The sequence below is a fragment of the Physella acuta genome, unplaced genomic scaffold (genome assembly GCF_028476545.2).
Source record: "Physella acuta isolate Inbredline_101_S28 unplaced genomic scaffold, ASM2847654v3 ptg001929l, whole genome shotgun sequence".
Lineage (NCBI taxonomy): Eukaryota > Metazoa > Mollusca > Gastropoda > Physidae > Physella > Physella acuta.
The window spans coordinates 991-23,949 of NW_026733434.1; the positions used below are offsets into that span (position 1 = coordinate 991).

A 22,959-nucleotide genomic window follows, 5' to 3' on the forward strand; every position below is an offset into this window, starting at 1 on the left:
TCTTCGCTACTTAAAAGGGTGTTTTTTTTTAGTTTTTCAATACCAGATTAGCTTAATCTACCTTATTTCTCTAAAATATGGGATCATCCATAAACGACATCACGCTTTTTTGACCATTTTTACCTCCCCCTCCCCTCCGTCACACATCGTCACAAAAAGCCAGACCCCCCCCCCCCCCCCATAAAATGACGTTGCACCTCATTCTACAACCCCCCTCAAAATTGCAGTTGAATTTTCTTTTAAAACATCGATATTTTTCCAAAATCTTGTCTGAACTCTGCCAAAATTGAGTATTTTAATCAATTCCTATTAAAACAGTTTTCTAAAACGCGAAATAACGTCTAAAATTGGTGTGCTTTTTAATAATGCAAAAGTGTGACGTCGCACGATCTAACCCCCCCCTCCCCCTCATCACACACCGTCACAAAATTACGGACCCCCTCCCCCCTACGAGTGTGACGTCATTTATGGACGTCCCCTATAGCAAAGTAACTAAGAAGGACGTATTGTGATATTTGTCTTTTTTAAAAACGATAATAAAACACTAAATTTTAATATTTTACTTATTTTGTTCTGATAGCCTTATTAAATGTCATTCAATTAGAAACTTCATTAAAAAATTCTATTTCAACCTTTTTTCAAATTCTGCAGCGCCTGACCCTACAACTATGGAAGAAACAACCAGCCTTGCTACCACTATAACCATCTCTACTATCCCACAGCCCGCACTGAACCTCGAGACTACAACGCATAACTTAGCAGTCACCAAAACATCCAACGTTTTCTCTCTCTACTGTGCTCTCGTCCTCATTTCTATTGAGATATTGTTCAGTCTTAAATTATTATTTTAAAATATTATTTAGCGTCTGTGATACATGATTTCATATAGCATTGAAATGCTACTTGTAAACATGATATTATGTATATGCTTTTGTTTCAAAATACTTAACCATTGCTCAGTGGCGTAGCGAGGTCGGGTGTCACCCGGTGCGGCACTTAATGGTGTCACCCCCCCCCCAGAGGCGTAGCGACCCTTCCCGGGGACAAACTTTCAAGTTTTCGATTTGCACCCCCCTTCCCTCAAACTTTCGATTTGCACCCCCCCCCCCCCCCCGTCAAGTTTTTCTCTATATATTTTGCTATTTTTTGCCTTGGTGTCACCCCCCTCTAAATGGTGTCACCCGGTGCGGTCCGCAAACCCCGCCCCCCCCCCCTCGCTACGCCCCTGCCATTGCTAACCTTATTATATTGAAAAGCTAACTGTAAAACATTATACTATGTACGTGTTGTTGGTTTTTTCAAGATATTTTACCATTGCTAACCTTATTACAAACTCAATTTTAATGGGACAGTAATAATAAATCATTTTAAGTCTGCTTAACGCATCATATGTTTATTTACCCATATTTAAATTTGAATTGTCTTTCCGATTAATTCAATGTTTGTTTTGAAATTCTAGTTCAATTGTAAATTTCTTCAAGATTGTATGGGTTACCACAGCCTTTTAAGTTATTTTTTAAAAGTACTTTGGGATTACATAAAGACTGAATAAAAGTTTATTTCTTTTGTTTTCAATGCATGTATTGTATTTGTACGTTATTTTGAAAAAGGTTTTACCAAAAAAAATGATCAGGACTATTATCAGTGTTTCTTCCAGACTTATTTCTCGGGGGTGGGGGGGGGGGGGGGGGGCGGACACTGGTAAAAGTATGTTTTCTATGTTAATTCCATTTCGTTCGGGGAGGGGGGTGGACTTTCTTGGAGGGGGGGGGGATTGGGGGCAGAGCCTTTCCTCTCCCCCCCCCCCCGAAGAGATGCCTGGAAGACAATGTCGCATTGGGTTTGATTGATTCATCAATGTTTAGTGTAGTTCTGGACGACAATATAGGTGAGCACATGGGTAGCAGTAGTTGCTGTCCTGTGTGTGTGTGTGTGTGTGTGTGTGTGTGTGCATGCGCAACCACAACAACACCTGTCAATGTGAAAACTATTCGAGCCACAACCACAGGGGGTATAGAGGAGACACAACACATAACTCAGCCGTTACCAAGGCGATCAATGTTTTGATTATCTCCCTTCTGACAGTCCTGGCTTCCCTTGAATTATTCTATCTTAGTTCATGTCTCTTGAATTAAATATCTAATCAAAGCTAAAATCATAACATTTAACTAACTTTTTCACAATGGTTTACCATTTATATGAGGTTTAATCAAGGAATATAAACATAAATCAGATCAAATGTAATGTGTTTTTAGTGTGCCATTTAAAATGATTATCTAGAAATGCTTAATCTGAATGTAATGTGGAAGGTATGTACTCAAAACTCTTGTGAAATTAAGATTTAAATAAACTATAAATTATATGTATCTATTTAGCTATTATGTGTTTATATATTTTTTACAGTACAGGGATATAATTATAAAGCCCTCTATTGCCAAGAAAGACACTACAAGAGGATCTGTATAGAGTTTTATACACTTTTGGTAAAGTTTGAGAAACAAAATGAATTAGTTCTTTTTAATGAATTGTGCTGGTATCTTATAATAGATTTCTTATTTGAGAGTAAAGTGTAATTCATTACAGTTTATGTTACGCTAAGTTTTGGTTAAAGTTAACACCTAGAAAAATTTTAAGAATTTACATAATGCAGGCAATAAATAATGTTACATTTTAGTACTTCTATAAATCTGTGTGGTATATAGAGAATTCAAATAAATTGTTATAGTTCTTGACACTTTATTATTATATATGTCTATAAAAATGTGTACCTCTAGATTAGTGGTATATAATATTATTTTAGAAATGTATTTCTGTTTGTCAAAAGGCAGCACTAAATGTAAGTCATCTTATTGACAACCCTAAAGCATAAAATACCATACTTATAATTTACACAACAAATGTATATGGGTACCATACAAGAAAAAAAATTGAATGTTGATAATTAAATTCCAAATTGGTCCAATTTGTTAACAGATGTAAAGTCAAACAACTTAAAACCAACACATTTAAAACTACAAACATTTTAATTTGTAACATAAAAACGTAAACTCATTTTAAATGTTTACATAATACTTTGATTATATTTTTTTGTAGTATAAGTTCACTTTATATTTTGTGATAGCTAGACATCAACACTTAAAATAAGATTTACCAAACCTGTAGCTAATGAAATGTCCCTGGGAATATCTTCTTGACTGAAGCAATATATACATGATTTTGATTACTTTATCAGGTGTAATTTGCATTTCTTCATGATGTGAAGCAACATTTGAGGGCAAAGTTTTGTGATAAAGTGCTGTTTAATAGAGTTGTTTCAGTGTCAGTATCTAGAAGATGTAGTACAACAGAAATAGGAGCACATTTAGAGATTTCAGTGTGGCAATAGCTCTATAAACACATTTGGGTTGTCAGTGTGGCAACAGCTCTGTCAGCACATTAGGGTTGTCAGTGTGGGAATAGCTCTATTAACATATTTGGGTTGTCAGTGTGGCAATATCTCTATTAACACATTAGGGTAGTCAGTATGGATTTCAGCACATTTGGGTTGTCAGTGGCTTGAAGATGTAGTACAAAGGAATTAGAAGCACATTTACAGATGTCAGTGTATCAATAGCTCTATTAGTACATTTGGGTTGTCAGTGTGGCAACAGCTCTATCAGCACATTTAGGTTGTCAGTGTGGCAATAGCTCTAATAACACATTTGGGTAGTCAGTATGGATTTCAGCAAATTTGGGTTGTCAGTGTGGCTATTATTCACTAAAAACATCTACCAGTTAGTTGGTGAATTCATTCTATTGTTTACCATCATCATCATCATCATCTATCTTGCTGCAGTCAGTCAACAGATCTGTAAAAAAAAAAAAACCATAGGCCGACTTGTAAATCAATTATATATTATTTATTGGTTAAATTACAAATATCTCTCAATATGTGTATATATGTATGTATGTATGTTTGGTAATATATCAGTATGTATGTGTTTATATATAGTAGCTGTCATTGACTAGGCTTTGCTCCAGCCATTTATAGCCATGTAGGCCTATAAATTTAAATGTTAACTGAAACGTGTATGTTTAAATTTTAAAAAAAAATTTAAAAAAAAATAAAAAAACTGCAGCAACATGTACACTTCTACTGGATTCTAAAAGTTAACATACAAATCACCTGCTATTCCTTGATAAGACAGTTACACAAATCATTATAGAGAAAACTGCTTGTTACTTACTTTCACCCTCCAACAACCCCAAATGTTATTCAATTAAAATATCCACAAACAAAAATTATAAAACTAGTATCATGTAAGAGTATATAGCTTTTTACACTGTCAATGTTGAATTAAGTGAAAAATAAACAATGAAATCATTTTAAGAAAGTGTAACAACATTGCACACACACATGCTCTATATCTACAATAAAAATAAAACAACAGGTAACCATTAAATAATATGTAGAGCAGTGATTCCCAACCTTTTTTGAGTGGCGACCCCCTTTTATAAAAAGTAAGTGACCCGCGACCCCTATAGAATTAAAAAGCCAAAATTAGTATGGAAATTAATAAGCACTAAATTAAGATTTTCTAGTAGACTTTCAATATAAACTACTCTTGATAACTGTTTTAATAGCATGAGTAAAATTGCATACTATTCACTAAACCTTCGAGGTTAAGTTTATAATTAAAACCATTTTTTGTTAACGCCAACCTATGTCATTATAATTATCTTAATTTTGTTTTTAATCGAAGAATAGTGTTGAAAATATATTCTCGAAAAGTAAATCAATTTTACGTTTGGGTATGAATGGTGAATACTAAACCAACATTGTGTCTGCAGTTTTTCATCTTACTCGGAATCATTCTGCAAATCAAAGAATTCATCTTGTAATTCATCGGAAATGCTGGCAACAAGGGAAGAAGAGAATGGGTAATGCGTAAATGCAGATTCTTCTTTTTTTTCAGCTCAGAGAAATAGCGATGCAGTTCGTTTTCAACTTATTTCAAGAGATTCAAGATGCCCAGAACTCGCTTCTTTCAAAATTTTAATTATCTCACAATCAGATTCATCTACCACACCGCAGAATTTCTCAAATTTACAAAATTTCCAACATTTGTTTTCTTTACCGATTTTGCAGCTGTGATAAAAATGCCCCGAGATTATCATGGAAAGTTATAATATTCGTTCATTTTCCCTGAAGCTTTAGGTTAAGCTTATCTTGATGTTCGAACACATCTGCTAGGTATGATACTCTCTCCAACCACTCTATGTCGTTTTAAGTATACCAAAAAGTCTTGTTTCCTTTGCACTCCCAAGAACAATTTGATTTCAGATTTTAATTCAAAAACACAATTTACAACATTTAGTTTGACAGACAGCGCACTGTAGTGTAGAAGAGCAGAACCTTGTGATCTATATTAATGTTTTGCTCAGTTCTTTGAGGCTCCAGATTTTATATAATTTACGACTTATACTAGCAATAGACTCTTGATGTCGATTGGTTAGGGCAGTGGTTAGGGAACTAAATCTTTTCTGTTTTCTGAAAGCCCGATTTTAAGCTAAACATAGATGGCGCACCATCCGTACAAACCCCCACAGCCGTTCTAACCCATTTTATTCTTTAATCATCCAGTTTCAAAAAAGGTATTTATTTTCTCCATGCTATCTTCACAAAAGAGCAACTCTTCTTTGCTATCATCCGCATGAATATAGACACAGACCAGCAACTGCGAACACGAACTCACGTATGTTGTTTGTCAACTTGAAAAGCAAACAATGGTGAAAGCTTAATTTCAATAAAAATGTATTATTTAACATTTACGTACATGCAGCGTTTGATGAGATTTTCTCCTATTGTTTTTTTTTTTTTTTTTTTTTTTTTTTGCTTGGCATTTTCTACCGCGACTTCATTTGATGCTTGCACTAATGCTGGTTAAAACTTCCTGTTTGATCAAGTTTCTGGCGTTTGCAACTAGCTTCTTACCGACGAAAGAACTCCATATATTTTTTGGTGTGTTCCGAATGACTCGTCTCAAATGACGTTTTAGTTTTGAAGATTTCATTGATTCGTGACTGAGAACAACTTTGTACAGTGCGCTTTGTTTCTTCTCGATTACATTTCCAGTGATGTTAATGAAGCCGAATTTAGAAAATTCTTCTAAATATTTATGTTTTGTTTAAAATTACTAAGGTTTAGTATACCAGTTGGCGACCCCCCAGAAATACCTTCGCGACCCCCAGGGGGGTCGCGACCCCCAGGTTGGGAACCCGTGATGTAGAGGATTGCCAATAATATTAAAACACAATTTACTGTCTCAAAAATTGTGTAAATAGGCATACAACAACTCAAATGTTAACCAAAATGTTACATGTTTCACTAAGCCCATGATGTCACTCACTACACCCTCCCCATTTTTGACATTAGCTCCTCGTTTAATTACCTCTTATCAGTTACCACCCTGCGTAATTATCCCAATACAGAATACATTTTATACCTATTCCTATCCCCATTTTTCCCCATATCCATCACCCTATCCCTAACTCAGTTCCTAAACAAAATCATATCCTCCACCTTCACCATTAACTTAACTGATGGATAATTGTCAAGGGTAACATCCTACTGCTGTTTATGAGTCTGGGTGAAGTTTTGGGAGGTTGGTAATTGACCTAGGGGTAGGGACAATGGAAAAATGACCTGGGGGTATTTGATCTGAGGGTAGGGACAATGGAAAAATGACCTGGGGGTAATTGATCTGGGGGTAGGGACAATGGAAAAATGACCTGGGGGTAATTGATCTGGGGGTAGGGACAATGGAAAAATGACCTGGGGGTAATTGATCTGGGGGTAGGGACAATGGAAAAATGACCTGGGGGTAATTGATCTGGGGGTAGGGACAATGGAAAAATGACCTGGGGGTAATTGATCTGGGGGTAGGGACAATGGAAAAATGACCTGGGGGTAATTGATCTGGGGGTAGGGACAATGGAAAAATGACCTGGGGGTAATTGATCTGGGGGTAGGGACAATGGAAAAATGACCTGGGGGTATTTGATCTGAGGGTAGGGACAATGGAAAAATGACCTGGGGGTAATTGATCTGGGGGTAGGGACAATGGAAAAATGACCTGGGGGTAATTGATCTGGGGGTAGGGACAATGGAAAAATGACCTGGGGTATTGACTGGAGGAGTGTAATGTTAGGCTTCAGTTTTAACCAGCTCCTTCCTCATTGTGTAACGTTTCATAACATCACTATAGAACATCTCAATAGAATTATGTGACATTGCAACCCTCTCCCTCCCTCCCCATTCCCACAACCACACAAAAACTACCACCAAATATATTACAAAATAGGTTGTTTTTTTTAAATTGTAGCAGGAATCGCGTTGTTTTAGAGACTGATTTTAGAACCTAATATTATGTAGTTGTAATTAATATTCTAGATAGCAGGAGTTTAATGACAGGGAACTTGAAACAATAGCAAAAAGTAACCCTCAATACCACCCTAAACAATTCACATTACTATTTCTGAAATTTTATTTGATTGATTATTTTATCATCAATGACCTCAAATCAAAACTTCTTTTCTCTTTCTTTAAGTTTCCTCATTGGTGCTAAGTACTAAATTACCCTTTTAACTAATCAGTAGCTGTGTTAAAAATAACTTTGCTATGCCTTATATAATAGTAAATACCATTGTACCTTCAAAATGCCCACTAATGCACTAACTTTATTGCTAATCTGTGACATATTTGCTAAATTCACATCAGCATTCAATCAAAAAAAGTAATGATTAGTCATTGTTGATTAATTTTCACAGCTGTTTGAATAGATTTAACAATAAATCTAAATGATTTCTTCATTTATTTTTGTGTGTAGTCAAAGAACAGGGAAAATTGTAAGTTTAAATTCCTGACAGAGTTATGTCCCTTTAGTGAAATTTAGTACCAAAGTTAGTCTTACTTAAAGTAAAACTTCTGGTTAAAACGTTAGGTTGATGTAAATAAATAGAAATGTAGACCAGAATAGTTACCACTTCTCTGATTTTTGCATCTTTTAAAGCATTGATTCTTAAAATATGAAATAGAAAATATTTTTTTCAGCTATAATTTGTTTCTTTTAAAAAAATTTTTTTTTACCTCCACTGTAAAGGCAACATTTACAAAAATAGGTTTCGTCCAATCTTAACAGTAATGAACAAGTGCAACTAGTGAGTGCAATTAAGTTTATTTAAACTTGCATTATAGTTTAAATTTTTAACAAATATCTTAAAAATATATTTCCTTTCATAAGAAATAAAAATATGTTGTATAATAAACAGCACAATTCTTTTATATAACTAAGTTAAAGAACATTCTTAAATAAAATAAATTGGGAAGCTCGAAATAAATATAGTACAGAACTGAATAAAATAGCATCACAAACATCTAAATCACCCAAATCTTATAATGTCTATGGGCCACCAATTGATCTATTACAACACTGAGGGCGTCGCATTAAACTTAGCAATATGCCATTCACCACACCCAAGTCTCATATATAGAGACAAAATCGTACAAACAATTTCAATACCAAATAAAAGAACAATAACATGTCATACAAAACACTGTGTTGAAATTTCATAGAAACAACATGGAAGTTAACTAATTAGTTATTAATAGGCCTACAGCATAAAATTGTTCTATTTTAATAGCTTAATTATATTGAGGTATGAACATACAAACACATCCAATTAGCATATATATATATATATAAATATATATATATATATATATATATATATATATATATATATATATATAGATATAGACAGCAGACAGCAGGTAGACAGACAGACAGATATAGATATACACACAAATTAATATATCTACACGTAATATATTTGATGCTATTATTATTGGGCTTGATCTGAGACATACATATCATGGGAAAAGCCAGGGAGAATATTGCAGTTTCCATTGAGAGGAACAAACCTTTTATCTAAGAAATAAAATGGCAGTGAGACAGGCTACTCTATTTCCATCCTGTCCACAATCTGGTTAATATATGGGCTTTAGGACCCCAGTCCTACAGGCTTGCAGTAGTACAGATCTTATGGTTCACTTACGTTGGATAGTAAATGAATATTTACCTAAATCATTTTATTTTAATAAAAGTAAAGTGAGTTACCCTTTTGAACTTGGTAATCTGTGTGGAAGATGAAGTAGAGTTCATCTATTGCTGTGACCTTGCATATGAAGGGATAGTTTGGTCAATATTTAAATACTTGTTTACTTTCCCTAACAAGTGTCATGAACTCAGGGATGTCCTACAGCCTACAGCCTAGGATCTGAACTCATGACATTCAGGTTAGCAGCCCTGTGCTCTACTGCATGACCACACCATCCCAATTTATTGATGGTATTCACACAAAATTACACATTTTCACTAACCTTAATCCTAAACCGATTACCATCAATTGTAAATAAAGCATTTGTTCAAAATTGAAAACATACAATACATAAAGAGGTTAGTTATACAAAAACAGAAACTTTATACTGAATGAAAGAACTGTGTCTTACCTTTTTTTTTCATTATCATTACACTGCCTGTAAAAGAAAATAATTCAAAGCGTTAAATTTAAACTTACACTTTGTACACGTGCTACGCCAGATAAATATAGTACATTAAGACATTTAAGTAAAATAATCAAAAGGCCAACTTACCAATAAAAATCACTATGGTAAAACCTAACCCTAACCCCATAGCCAGAAGCATTAAATTTTTGGGAGGCTTTACTGGATCATCAGAAGCTTGACAAAAGAAAAAGTATTTAATGAATAAAATGTAACAAGTAAAGTGCACATTACATACTGAAAACCGTGCAAAATATTTGTTTTAAAATTGGAATGAATATTTATTTTTAAAATAAAAACAAGTGTTTCATGATGGAATATAAAAAATAGAATTTATTTTATTAGTTTAAAATGACAAATTAATCAATTTTAAATTAGCTGCCTATAGTCTTAAAGTTTCTTATTTTTAAAACTTGCTTGGATTTCAACATATTTTTATTTCTTTAATAAAAAGACACTTCTTAAATCAAATGCAAATGAATTAGAGTGTATATATATATATATATATATATATATATATATATATATATATATATATATATATATATATATATATATATATATATATATATATATATATATATATATATATATATATATATATATATATATATATATATATATATATCAGCCAGACTAATTTTCTCTGTGAATAGGCTTGGTAAGTGATCAGCTTTGGTAAAAGGTCATGCAATAAACAACTACATGCTATTTAAACAATTTTTACTTCCTCATCCTCGCCCCATTGCCACACGTTAGTTAAAGCCAGGCCCTTCCCCCTCTCCCCTTATAACTACAATTATTGTTTTTTAAAACAGTAATTTCTCTAAAATATTAGCTGAGCTCTGTCAACATTGCGTGTATGTTTATTAGAATTTACAAAAAGAAGAATTTTAAAATTCCAAGAGCATAAAACACAACAACAGCAAACCTCAATTTATAACATTACTTTTTAACATGCATAAGGGTGTCATCACCCCCCCCCCCTCTCATTCCCATGAGTGTGACATCATTTATGTGGTGTCTTTTTTCAGATTAAAAATAGTATGGTTAGCAGTTATAGGAGATTTGTATGAAGTAAAAATAATCAGGGCAACATACTGGGTGCTGGATGGCTTTAATTAGATCCAAAAAATACAAAAAAAAAAAACAGGAAACAGCTAAGGCTAGTTGTATCTTATTTCAGTTACACCAAAATAGTAAGGAAAAAGAAAAATTGACTATAGAAGAAAACAACATAGCGAACAGGAAAATAAATAAAGTCTATTTGGTCAAATAGTTTAAAAAACAAGCTTACAAGTGATTCTTGCTGCTAATGGTGCTTGAATGGACCTGACTGTGTGGAATTAAAAATCTTGGTGTTATTAAGTTTAGTGTTAATATTAGTTTTTAGTACTTAGTTTAGTGTTAATATTAGTTTTTTAGTACTTATAAGCAATCTAAAACCCCTTGTTACTTTCTTGTATACAATGTATTGAGGATGTTTTGTAATCCTGCAAAAAAATTGAAATTGAGATTTCCCTGAGTCTGAAAAACTTAGCTTTGCAATTTTGTGTGTCTGTGTATGTGTGTATGGGATGGAGTGGTCTAGCGGTAGAGAGCTGGACTGCTAACCAGTAAGTCTCGAGTTTGAATCCGGGTTTAAGTCAGTAGACCGTCCCTGAGTCCAACCAACTCACGTTAGGCGGCTGGGCATAGTGCTGACCACACTATCGCTTCATATGCCGAGGTCACAGAAACAAATAAACTCTACTTCACTTGCCCCATGGACCGTCAGGTTTGAAAGGGAAACTTTACTGTATGTGTGTGTATATGTGTGTGTGTGTGTGTGTGTGTCTGCGAACACAATAACTTGAGTACCATTAGAGTTAAGTTGATGAAATTTCATATTTAATTATTGTAACAAGTTTGTAGTTCTGTATCAACGATTTGTGGATTTTCAAAAGCCTGTAATCTGAGTACTGTTTAGATAGATAAATAAAATTTCAAATAAAAGTAAAAGATCTAATTCTCTGTATTATGTTAAATTTTGAGTTAAATTCCGGTGAAATGAAGTAGTACTTGATACTATTTCAGATTTCTCAAAAAACGCATATGAATTTATAGCCCTAATGTTCAGCACTATTATACATGCATTTTGTTCTGTTCACTTGCTGCTTAATTCTTTTATCTACAAGATACTATTCTATTTTAAAAAGTTTAGTATGTAAATATTTATTCAATAGCATATCTATATCAAGAGTTGTTATTCCCAGTAGTGTAATGTAAAAGTTTAGGGGCGATCACTTGCGCTTTATTATCAGGAGATTCCTTTATTGCTGCACTAGTTGGCACTAGTGTATCTTAAACGCCAGATTATTTACTAGTGTTCAAAATTGAAAAGGATATTATCTATTGTTACTGCTGTAAAATACAAGTCTTAAATTTCTTCTGTAAAAAGTTGTACTGAACTAGCATTAAATACACATTTATGTACTTATCAAATATGACCTATACTTTTTCAGTTAAGATTTAGTAAAAGTTTGCACAAGTTTTCAAAACCTATGTTTTTAAATGTTCAATCCAAGATATGAGCATCCTACTAAAGTTGAATGTTAAAAGCTGTTACTTAAAATAACTAATGCATCTATAATGACTGTCAGAGAATTTTGATATACCTGAGCAGTTACCTACAATTTGGCTATACAAAATTCAAGCTAAACGATCTTAGAAACTGACTATTGTCTTTAAAATGGCAATTCATGGTAGTTTTATTATTGGTAATATTGAAGACAATTTATTTCTTTAGAAGATATTTATCCCAAATTTTTTTTTTTAATCACAATAAAAAACTTAAGATTTTCCAAACAATTCTAACCATGACCTGGAGATGTGACCTGGAAGAAGACACCAAGAAGATTGGATACACCTGGGGACTGTTGGAGAGACTAGCCCAGGACAGAGGCGCCTAAAAAGCTCTTGTCAGCAGCCTATGTGCCAGGAGGGACAATAGACAAACCTAACCTAACCTCTAACCATGAAATATGCTTTTCAAAATTTTGAAGTTTTACATTAGACCTAATGTATGTATAAACACTGGTTAATTAAAATCTTGAATGTATAAAAGGCACTTGCTTACTTACCAATCCGATAAGCAAAAAATCTACTTCTATGACAATCATCAGTGTAGCTGATTATGCAAGTCTTATTAGACCATACAGCATTAGCTTCTATGCGATGTAATATGCACTGGGAATGCTGGCTTGGTATAATTTCAGAACCAAATTGCATCTTTAGTACAGGGTTTTTTAAATTAGCCACACAGAACTCAAACGTGTGGACCTTGTTCTGGTCCAGCTCAATAGATGATTTGTATAAGTGGAATGATTTACCATCCTTGGAGAGACGAACAACTTCTTTCCCTGTTCATGAAAATATTGTGCCAGTTATGCAAATAAAATTCAGAAATAATTGTGTATATAGCCTACTATTATAAAAGTCAATTTTATTTTTTAAGAAATGTATTTGAAGGTTCAAGTGCAACCAGTAGGTTTATGTTACTTGGAAAAATAAAATGTTTTCAATTAATTAAAATGGCACTTTATAAAAGAGTTGCTTCTTCTTACAACAAAATATAGTACAAATATTAATTAATATAAAACTTGAGAAATTATTATGGACTGACAGTTATAATTACTTCAGTGTTTATAGATATAACAACTGATATTGTTTTTACAATAGATTGTTGAATTCACAAATTATGAATTGTTGATAAGTAGAAAACTTAACAACTAGATAGCAGCAGGGTTCCTACACCAAAGTGAACTTGAAATTCCAGGAGAATTCCAGGAGTTTTCCAGGAGAAAAACCAAAATTCCAGGACATAATTTAACCTATTAAAAAGCAACAACGACTCAACCCCGCGCTGAATGGAAGGGAGTTTGACATTTCTTAAATAGGAAGTGGTCTTTATAAAATGCTATGTAGCATAGCATTTGTAATTTTTAAAAGTAACTGTTTCTAAACCATTTAGTTTAGTTAAAGTAGATTCAATTTTGCACCCCACACCTCCCATTTATAAATTGTTATTTATAAAATTGCTATCTCTCCTTTCTCTCCCCCCCCCCCCCCTTTGGAAAATTTGGTGGCACTTTTTACCAGTCACTATCCTGTAACAATTTTTATCTTTCTACTACACAATTGAGGTAGAGAAAAGTTGAATCAGTGTGTAGTCTTGTAGCAGTTTATTTTCTTAACTTTGACTGTGTATAATTCAATACTTCAGCATAAAATGAGCTTTTTGTAAACAAATTTTTTATCCCTTTTCATCAGCCCCCCCCCCCCCCCCCACTTATGCCAATGAGTAGTTTAATATATAAATGTGACACTATTCTTAAACTACTCACTGTCCATAAATTAAGCCTGTTTATAAACCCCCTCCCCAGCACCAGTTCTAAGGCCTGTTGTCACAAATTGATCTCATAAATTTCCCACCCTGACTTACCACAAAAGAAATAAATTATACTATACAGAGATGTAAACAGACTATTGAAAATAACAGTTCTTTATTATTCCACCCCCCCCCCCCCCAAAAAAAAAGTAAAATTTCACAACTTTAAAAATATTAGAAAACAATTTCAGCAATAAACTAATTTAAAATATTAATCAATTATATGTTTGCACTTCTGTTTTCAATTCAATGATTACTGAAATAGTGTGAGTAAATTCACTTAGTAAAATAATTATAAATTAATTAAGATGTTTGCTACTGAGAAACATATTGAGCCTAGCAATCATAGCTATATCCCAGTGTCAAGTGACTTAACCCCTCACCAATGTCATCATCCGTACTAACAATGTCAATTATAAACAAACAGAACAGCTGAAACCATGTCTTGTCTTTTAAAAATGGACATGGCATTGTGATTTGAATGGGAGTCTTCAACAGTAAATAGCATAACTGTAATTTTAACTTTTTATCATTTGATGAACAAGTAGATCAACCTGAGTAGCTTAGATTTGACCTACTAAAAATAAACTGTATTTTGGAAAAAAGGACAAGGGGTCATCCATAAATGACGTCCGCTTTTTTGACGATTTTTACCCCCCCCCTCCGGCACATGTCGTCACAATAAGCCAGACCACCCCCTAAAATGACGTCACACCTCAGCCTACAACCCCTCTCAAAATTGATGTTGATTTTTTCTTAAAACATCGATATTTTTCCAAAATCTTGTCAGAACGCCGTCAACATAGAGTATTTTGATCAATTCCTATTGCAATTTATTAAAACAGTTTTCTAAAACGCGAAATAATGGCTAAAATTCGTTTTCTAACATTGCTTTTTATGATGCAAAAGTGTGACGTCACACCATCTGAACCCCCCCCCCCATTACACACCGTCACAAAATTACGGACCCCCTCCCGCTACGTGTGTGACGTCATTTATGGACGACCCCTAATACTTGAAAAATTTAAAATATTTCAGCCAAAAATAGAATTTCAGATAGTTTTTTTTTTTAATGCCGGTAGCGTATTTTTTCCTCCAGCTAGACACGGTCGCGCGGGGTCAGTTTGAGTTCATCTCGCTTACGGTTGGCCTGTAGTATACTGCTGATGACATCACTAGCGGGTCACACAGAGTTCACTTCATATACCCAACCAGCGGTCCTCCCTCCCCCACCCTATCGTGGGAAAGAAACTGGGATGCGGGATGGGAGGGTGGTAGTATTACAACACGCATGTAAAAATAGAAAGTAGATCTAGGACTGTAGATTCAAATTAGCTGCGCAAAAACTAGATTTTGGCCTAGGCCTACTTGAAATTTCCAATTTAAAAAAAAAGTCAGGCCTATTAAACAGAGCCGCACACATAGAAAGACGTGAGAAATTTTTTTTAACCAAACCCACATGTTAAAGACAGCTTTATGTCTATATTTTAAAATATGTGCCTTGTAACGCGAAGAATCGAAAAGGCAGACCATTTTTACTGGGGCGGTCAGATCTGATTACCTAGAAATCTAACGCAAGAAAAAAATATTCGCTAAAATTATCGATGCGAGTAAAATTCCAGGACATATTACAAAATTTCAGGAGAAATGTTAAAATTCCAGGAGAATTCCAGGACTTTTCTGGTTTTTTGAAATTCCAGGAGAATTCCAGGACATCCTGGAATTTCAGGAGGCCGCGGGAACCCTGTAGCAGTGTAAGCTACATCGTGGGTCAGCTGGTGTTAAATATTACTTTGAGTAAATTTTTTTTTTAAAAACTCTTAAATAGCCTATCAATGTGATTAAAAAAACTGAAGATGCAAGCACAATAATCAATTTAACCAAACATTCTAGTACTGAAATAAGTGTTTTAATCAATAAATATATAGAAAAGGAAAAAATATTTGGTTTTAATATAAGCCTATCTATTAAAAATATTAAGTAAAATTAGAAAATCTCTATGGTCTACCCTTTATATCTATGGAACAATGTATAAAGTAAAGTAAAGTTTCCCTTACTATGGGGCAAGTGAAGCAGAGTTCACTTGTTTCAGTGACCTCGGCATATGAAGAGATAGTGTGGTCAGCACAATGATCAGCCGCCTTTACTTTCCCTAACGTGAGTTAGGTACCCATCAGAGTTGGGTGGACTCATGGACGGTCTACTGACTTGAACCCAGATTCGAACTCAAGACTTATGGGATAGCAGTCCAGCTCTCTACCACTAGACCACTCCGTCCCACATAAAACAATGTATGTTACCATTAATTTTTAAACCAACAAGAAAAGCCAAACATTTACCATGAATAACAGGGACATCAGTGTAAGCCCTTATTACATCAGTTGTGTTCAACTTTGCCAGCTCAGTCATTGCTGTGGAGTTACTCAGCCACAGAGCTGCTAACCTGGTGAATGTGAAGTGGTAAACATTCCCTGAACGTGCCGTACAGTAACACTCACTGCCGTCAGTCTGGCAGTAGCTGCTCATATGAACTGTGCAGAGCTGGGGAAACATACAATTAAATCTAAATTTAGAAGAACAGCACAAACAAAATATTATTCTAGGCTTTTAAAATAATGTAATGGTTAATTGAAAAATGAAGCTTATGCCTTACAATCCGACTTAGTTCTTGTATATAATTTTAGTCATTGAAGTGTTTTAAGGCAGTTGCAATAGGGTTAAATTATTTATGTGACCTTGGCATTGTGTGCTCAGCAACATGGTCATTGACCTTTACTGGTTTACTGGGTAAAGTTATAGAGATCTTAACAGAATCTTAACAGGAATCTTTCAATGGTAATAGGCAGTCGCATTACCTAAGCTTTTTTACCATCGTCATGGTAATAATGGCTGCCAAAAACGATGATTCTGACTTTCTATTTTTAAACAATGATTTATGGTAATTTCAACAACACATACTTGTAACAATTATTTTTGTGTTTTATTCAATGAGACCTATCTAGTTTTAACAATGGTTGATTAGTGCTAAATGTAAACTTGCCTTTTGTAAATTTTTTCAGGCTAAGAATATTGAGCACAACATAAGATAAGCAAAACTTCATCGGGGTAAAAAATATAACTTGATCAAGACAACACCCAACTACGCTCATCTATTTGCTCATTGTGTATTTGAATGGGAAGAATTCTAGCAGACGACATGTTTTGCTGAATGATTAATCGCATCACAACAACACTACTTAAAAACTAACCCACCGTAACAGTCAAAGCACTGTAGCCATTTAAACACAAACAAGTTTTTTTTCAAAAAGCATTTTCTAGGCTATAGATTAATATTGATATTAAAATGGATATCTAATTAAAGGTTTTTTAAATGTTTACGTCATATTGAACAATAATGAAGATTAAAATCTTATGTGACTTACTAATGCTAACCTAAAGCATTTTCAAAGTTTTTGTGTGTGTGCCTAATTCTATGTTGAAACACAGGCATGCAAGTGAACACAAATGATATAAAGTTTTGTTAACTGCACTAGTGTATATCATGCTCTTGAACATTATTTAAATACAATCCTAATCCTCACTCTTCTTCTCAATTGTAATGTTGGATGGGATTTCCTCCAACACAACTAGATTTCTAAGTATTACATGTCAATATGTTATGTGACATATAGGGAGCTGACTTCATTTTAGCCTGCTTTTTTTTTTTGAATTAATCCATAGCTAATATCCTTACATAGTACATGTCCTTAAGTATGTTTATGACTTTTCCTGGAAAGCCATATAGCTCTAGTATCTTCCATAATGATGGATGGTGGATGCTATCAAATGCTTTCTCGAAATCTATGTAGTTGATGTAGAGAGACGAATTCCACTCCAGGGACTGTTCCACTATAGTGCGCAAGACAAATATTTGGTCGTTACATGACTAGAGCTATATGGCTTTCCAGGAAAAGTCATAAACATACTTAAGGACATGTACTATGATAATCAATGCTGTGTGCGACACGAAAATCAACAAAGTGAATGGTTCAAGGTAAAAACAGGAGTCAGACAGGGCTGTGTCATCTCACCTGTCATCTTTTTGGTGGTAATAGACTGGATTATGAGAAGAGCCACTGAGGATAAGCCAAGAGGAATTGTTTGGGAACTTACAAACCACCTAGAGGACTGTGACTTTGCTGATGACTTGGCTTTACTTTCACATGCCCAAAAAGACATCCAAGCGAAAACCACAAGAATAGAGCAAATTGCCAAAAGCGTTGGGCTAAAGATAAACTCCGGAAAAACCAAGCTAATGAAAATAAAAACCAAAAGTGCTCTCAAGACCTTTGCGAATGGAGCAGAGCTAGAAGAGGTCGAAGACTTCAAGTACCTCGGCAGCTATATATCAGCAAATGGCAGCATGGAGAAAGAAATTGCCACCAGAATAGCAATGGCAGCACAAGCTTTCAACAGACTCGCTAAGATCTGGAAATCATCCTCACTGCAGCAGAGAACTAAAATAAGGATCTATAAGTCTAATGTACGTTCTGTACTCCTCTATGCTGCAGAGTCATGGAAACTAAACAAGAAAGTAGACAGCCGACTCAGAGGCTTTGAAAGAAGATCCCTCCAACGCATCCTCAGGATAAAGTGGGACAACAAAGTCCCGAACAAGGAAATATGGCGAAGGACAGGATTATACGACATTGTCTCAGAAGTTAGAACGAGGAGATGGAGATGGCTGGGCCATGTCCTACGCATGAGCAAAAAAAGACTCCCCAACATGGCGTTGAAGTGGAACCCACCCGGAAAGAGAAGTAGAGGAAGACCACTGGGAACATGGAGGAGGGAGATGGAAGAAGAGGTACAGGCTACTGGCAAAACCTGGCATGAACTAAAGTGGCTCGCCCAGGACAGGGTGGAATGGCGGAGATTTGTTGTTGCCCTATACTCCACAGGGAGTGATGAGGATTAAGTTGTTGCCCTATACTCCACAGGGAGTGATGAGGATTAAGTAAGTAAGTAAGTAATATCCTTACAATAATTTTTCTGTATTATTTTAAAATAAGTGATATTTTTACTAGATTTTGTAACACTTTATCATAAGAATTTTTTTTTTGGATAACTTTAAACCTTCTTCTATATACAAAATAAAACTTTTCTTACAGTTTGAAACTGAAGAGCACCATTCTTTCTAAACTGAAATGGAATATCAAGGTTCCAATCAGTTGAATTTTGACCTTCCAGATTTATTTCCCCAGTGAGAGTGATGACATCAACTCCCTCTAGAAGATCGCCATCAGTGCATGAGTTGGGGGTTGCACTGTAAGACAATGTTACAGACTGTCCTGAAATAAAAATTCATTTTTAATGTTGCACTGTAATGGTAAGACAATGTAAGACTAGTAATTAGAATCTAGATTCTAGTAGCCTATTATTCTAGTAAGTAATACGATTTCCAGTAGAGGGGGAGGCACGAAATTTTTGTGGGGGGAGGCGGCACAGAAGCTGTTAAACGTATATAAATTTTTTCTATATAATTTTCATCTGCCACCCCCCCCATCTCCCCCCCTAGAAGTTGCCAGGAAGAAACTCTGATCTAGATCTAGTTAGCAGCACCAACACTTCACTGACATACAGTTGAAAAACTTAAACACTGTCCTACCACCAACTATTTTTAATAACACTTTAATAAAATTAAATACTGTGAAGCCAGTGATCGGTAAACTAGTAGTAACGTAAGGTACTAATTATAAATCTGACTAGATCTAGATCTGAATCTATTTTTTAATAGATCTATTTACTATTTAGTATTTTGTAAGTAGATCTAGAGTAAAGTTCCACGCGCGGTCACACATAGCGAACTCCCGACTTTCATCGACTTTCATCGGGCGCTATTTTGTAACCGTTTAACACAGAAACAAACCCAAAGTACTATATTATTCCTCTGCCTTTCTACTCTTAATATGTATCAATCATTTTATATTCCTACGCATTGAATTTGAGATATTCATGTTTTAGTGACGTGCTACTTGCGATATTTTTTTCCCCTCTTTTTTTTTCCCTGCGGCCATCTGAACCGGCTTGCGTAACGATCGTGTTTTATACGTTTTAATCCTAGTTTAATAAATAAAATAAATATTTTACACTTTTAAACGTGTTGTTGATTGTATTATTAATTAATAGATTTCAAAACCATTTTTAAAAACATGTTAATTAAATTAATTAACGACATTAAAAGTTGACCCAGTGATGACTCAAGGGACGCAACTATAATAATCATAACAAAGGGACGTAACAACCACTGACAAGACATAACGTAACATTTGCTTAGATATGCTTGTATGTAGAGACACAAACTAGATTTAGAAGAAGTAGATGATCGAAATAATTTAAAACAGCAGAAAAAAATAGAAATTATACAGATTCTAGGCTTAGCTTGAAATGTAGAGCATCTAGAACTAGGCTAGTCTAGCTCAAGTCGTTGGTTACGCAGCGCGGTGAAACCACCCAAATCGACACCCAAGCTGCGGCCACCCCTATTCACCTATCAGGTTGCTTTATTAGCCTAATCTATCGTATGTACAGTGTCCCGCACATATTGTAGAAGCTATTTATAGTTAACCTAGTTATAAAAAGCTTTGATTGGTTGGTTTATTCATCTCATCCGGGACTTAGTGTTTTTCATACGGGGAATTAGAATCGCCTTCGACGTCATACCTCGAAACTTTAAAATTTAAAAACTCGACTTCCAGAAGGAGAAAAACAAAAGAATTTGACCTGGATATATTTAGAAATGGACAGGTTTACAGCAGATATCGGTAGTTTCGTATAAAACATCAAAACAAATATTGTACGAAGCGATAAACATGCGATGACCGCACCGGTGTTTTAACCGCGCGTGGAACTTTACTCTAGATCTAGATTCTAGACTAGATCTATTAGATCTACTAGGAAAATAGATATATTCATAATTCTAGATTCTAGATCTAGTTCTATCTAGAATCTAGATTCTAGATCTATCCCTAGATTCTAGATCTAAAATTTGTCTAGATCTAGATTTCTAGTCTTTATTTATATTTAACTTTACCTTCCAATAATCTTGCACTTTCCAAAATAAGAAACATCAAATTGATAAAGACTTCGATCGATGGCATCTCATAATAATAAATGATCATACATTATTTTTATAAATCTAGCTAGAGTTCTAAGTTTTATTAAGAATAATTGTGTTTGTTACATAAGCATTTAATCTAGAATCTAGTTCTAGACTCAGATAGACATAGATTATGTAGATCTAGATCTAGATCTAAAAATTACGTTTTAGAAAAGAAATGGCTCATCTTAAACTTAAAAACTTCCCTTTTTGTAGATGTTCTGGCTACTTCCGGACATAAATCTAGACTTCTAGAGTCTAGCCTAGATCTTATATCATTATCTAGACTCTTGACTAAAAGAGTTTTCATTTGAAAATTTCGTTTTTTTTCTTCGAATATGTGCTTGAAAAATTAATAAATATCTTATTCTAAAAGAATCAACATTTGCTAGCAACTTCGCTGCGTAGATAAGGAGGGGAAAATGGTATTGTATGGAATATTTTCCATTCACAATAATATTGCACGTGTATGCCTATAGCAATAAAATCCGACGGTCGATTATTTTTTTTTATTAACTTATTGGTTAAAATCTAGAGATCTTGAAATGAAATCAGCGCTGATTGTTTTCTTGTGAATACAGCACAGTGCCTAGCCCGAGTTTACACAACCACCGCTATGATTATTCTTGCGAGAGCGCAAAATGTAGCAAAGGATTTTGTTTTCTAGGCCTACCCATCATCTCATCGGGGGGGGGGGGGGGGGGGGCGGAGAAAGTCTACCGCCCCACCCCGAACGAGATTGAATTTATATAGTAAACATACACTTTTACTAGTGTCCGCCCCCCCCCCCCCCCCCCCATAAAAATATTTTTCACGTTGTGTTTATTTTTAAAAACACTTTTTAAGGTTAATATGAAAGTTTTTAGTTGACATTTAGATCTAGATATCTAGAGTAAATCATATGTTCTACTAGAATATCTAGATCATGGGTTCCCAAACTGGGGGTTGCGAAGGGCTTTCTGGGGGTCACCAACTGGTAGACTAAACCTTAGCAATGAAAAAAAAAACATAAATGTATAGAAGAATATCATTCTGAAATGTGGCTTTACTAACATCACTGGAAATGGAATAGATAAGAAATAATGCGTAGGCTACTGTGCAAAGTTGTTATCACTAATGAGTCTATAGAGGTTTCAAAGCTAAAAAGTCATTTTGGGACGAGTCATTCGGAGCACATCAAAAAAGATAACTTAGATATGGAGTTCTTTCGTCGTGAAGCTAGTTGTTAACGTCAGAGACTTGATCGAACCAAGGAAACGCGATATTGGAGCAAACATCATATAAAGTCTCATTAGAAATTGCCAAGCAAAAAAAAAAACCCTCACACAATAGGAGAAAATCTCATCAAACCCTGCATGTTGAGGATGGTGAAATTAATTATTGGGTATTACAGTGCAGTAAACACATATCTCTATCTAGCAGACACGCCATAGATGTTGAAAAAACTAATTTTGAATGAAATCAAACTTTCACCATTGTTTGATTTTCAAGTTGATCAACAGACGAGAGTTCGTGTTACCAGTTGTTTGTCTTTGTGAAATAGATTCATTGAGATAAATTATATTAAATCTGGAGCCCTACACACTCGTCTGTTTCAAGAACTGTGCAAAGACGTGAATAAATATCACGAGGTTCTACACTACAGTACGTTGGGTGTCAATAGGAAATGTGAATCGTATTTTTGAATTGAAATATGTAATCAAGTTGTTCTTGGAAGTGCAATGGGAAACAAGACTTTTTGATATTCTTTAACGGCGAAGAGTAAGTAGTTGGAGAGAGTAGCATACC

At 34.5% G+C, this 22,959-nt stretch overlaps 1 protein-coding gene across 3 annotated transcripts; it reads right to left on the reverse strand.

Moving 5' to 3' along the window:
• Window positions 1-3,363: 3,363 nt before the first annotated feature.
• On the reverse strand, window positions 3,364-21,427 carry LOC131931256 (uncharacterized). 3 transcript variants are annotated; one of them, XM_059287979.1, is made up of 9 exons: window positions 21,336-21,427; window positions 21,106-21,122; window positions 19,182-19,363; window positions 16,373-16,574; window positions 12,727-13,005; window positions 10,902-10,940; window positions 9,695-9,781; window positions 9,551-9,577; window positions 3,364-3,848 (listed from the first exon to the last, which is right to left on the reverse strand). In XM_059287979.1, exons 1-9 carry the CDS (start codon window positions 21,356-21,358, stop codon window positions 3,793-3,795), a joined length of 912 nt encoding a protein of 303 aa, XP_059143962.1. In that variant the 5' UTR covers window positions 21,359-21,427; the 3' UTR covers window positions 3,364-3,792. The 3 variants fall into 3 exon arrangements, with proteins under 3 accessions (XP_059143962.1, XP_059143960.1, XP_059143961.1); XM_059287977.1 differs by lacking the exon at window positions 21,336-21,427 and having other exon boundaries at window positions 21,106-21,317; XM_059287978.1 differs by lacking the exons at window positions 3,364-3,848; window positions 21,336-21,427 and adding an exon at window positions 9,182-9,216 and having other exon boundaries at window positions 21,106-21,317.
• Between the last annotated feature and the right edge of the window lie 1,532 nt (window positions 21,428-22,959).

Coding starts and splice junctions, on each gene's coding strand:
- LOC131931256 (XM_059287977.1), bottom strand. CDS start 21,193: ATGATCATTTATTATTATGAGATGCCATCGATCGAAGTCTTTATCAAT. Junction 16,575..19,181: donor GTGCTCTTCAGTTTCAAACT/GTAAGAAAAGTT, acceptor ATGTTTCCCCAG/CTCTGCACAGTTCATATGAG. Junction 9,578..9,694: donor TACCATAGTGATTTTTATTG/GTAAGTTGGCCT, acceptor TTTCTTTTACAG/GCAGTGTAATGATAATGAAA.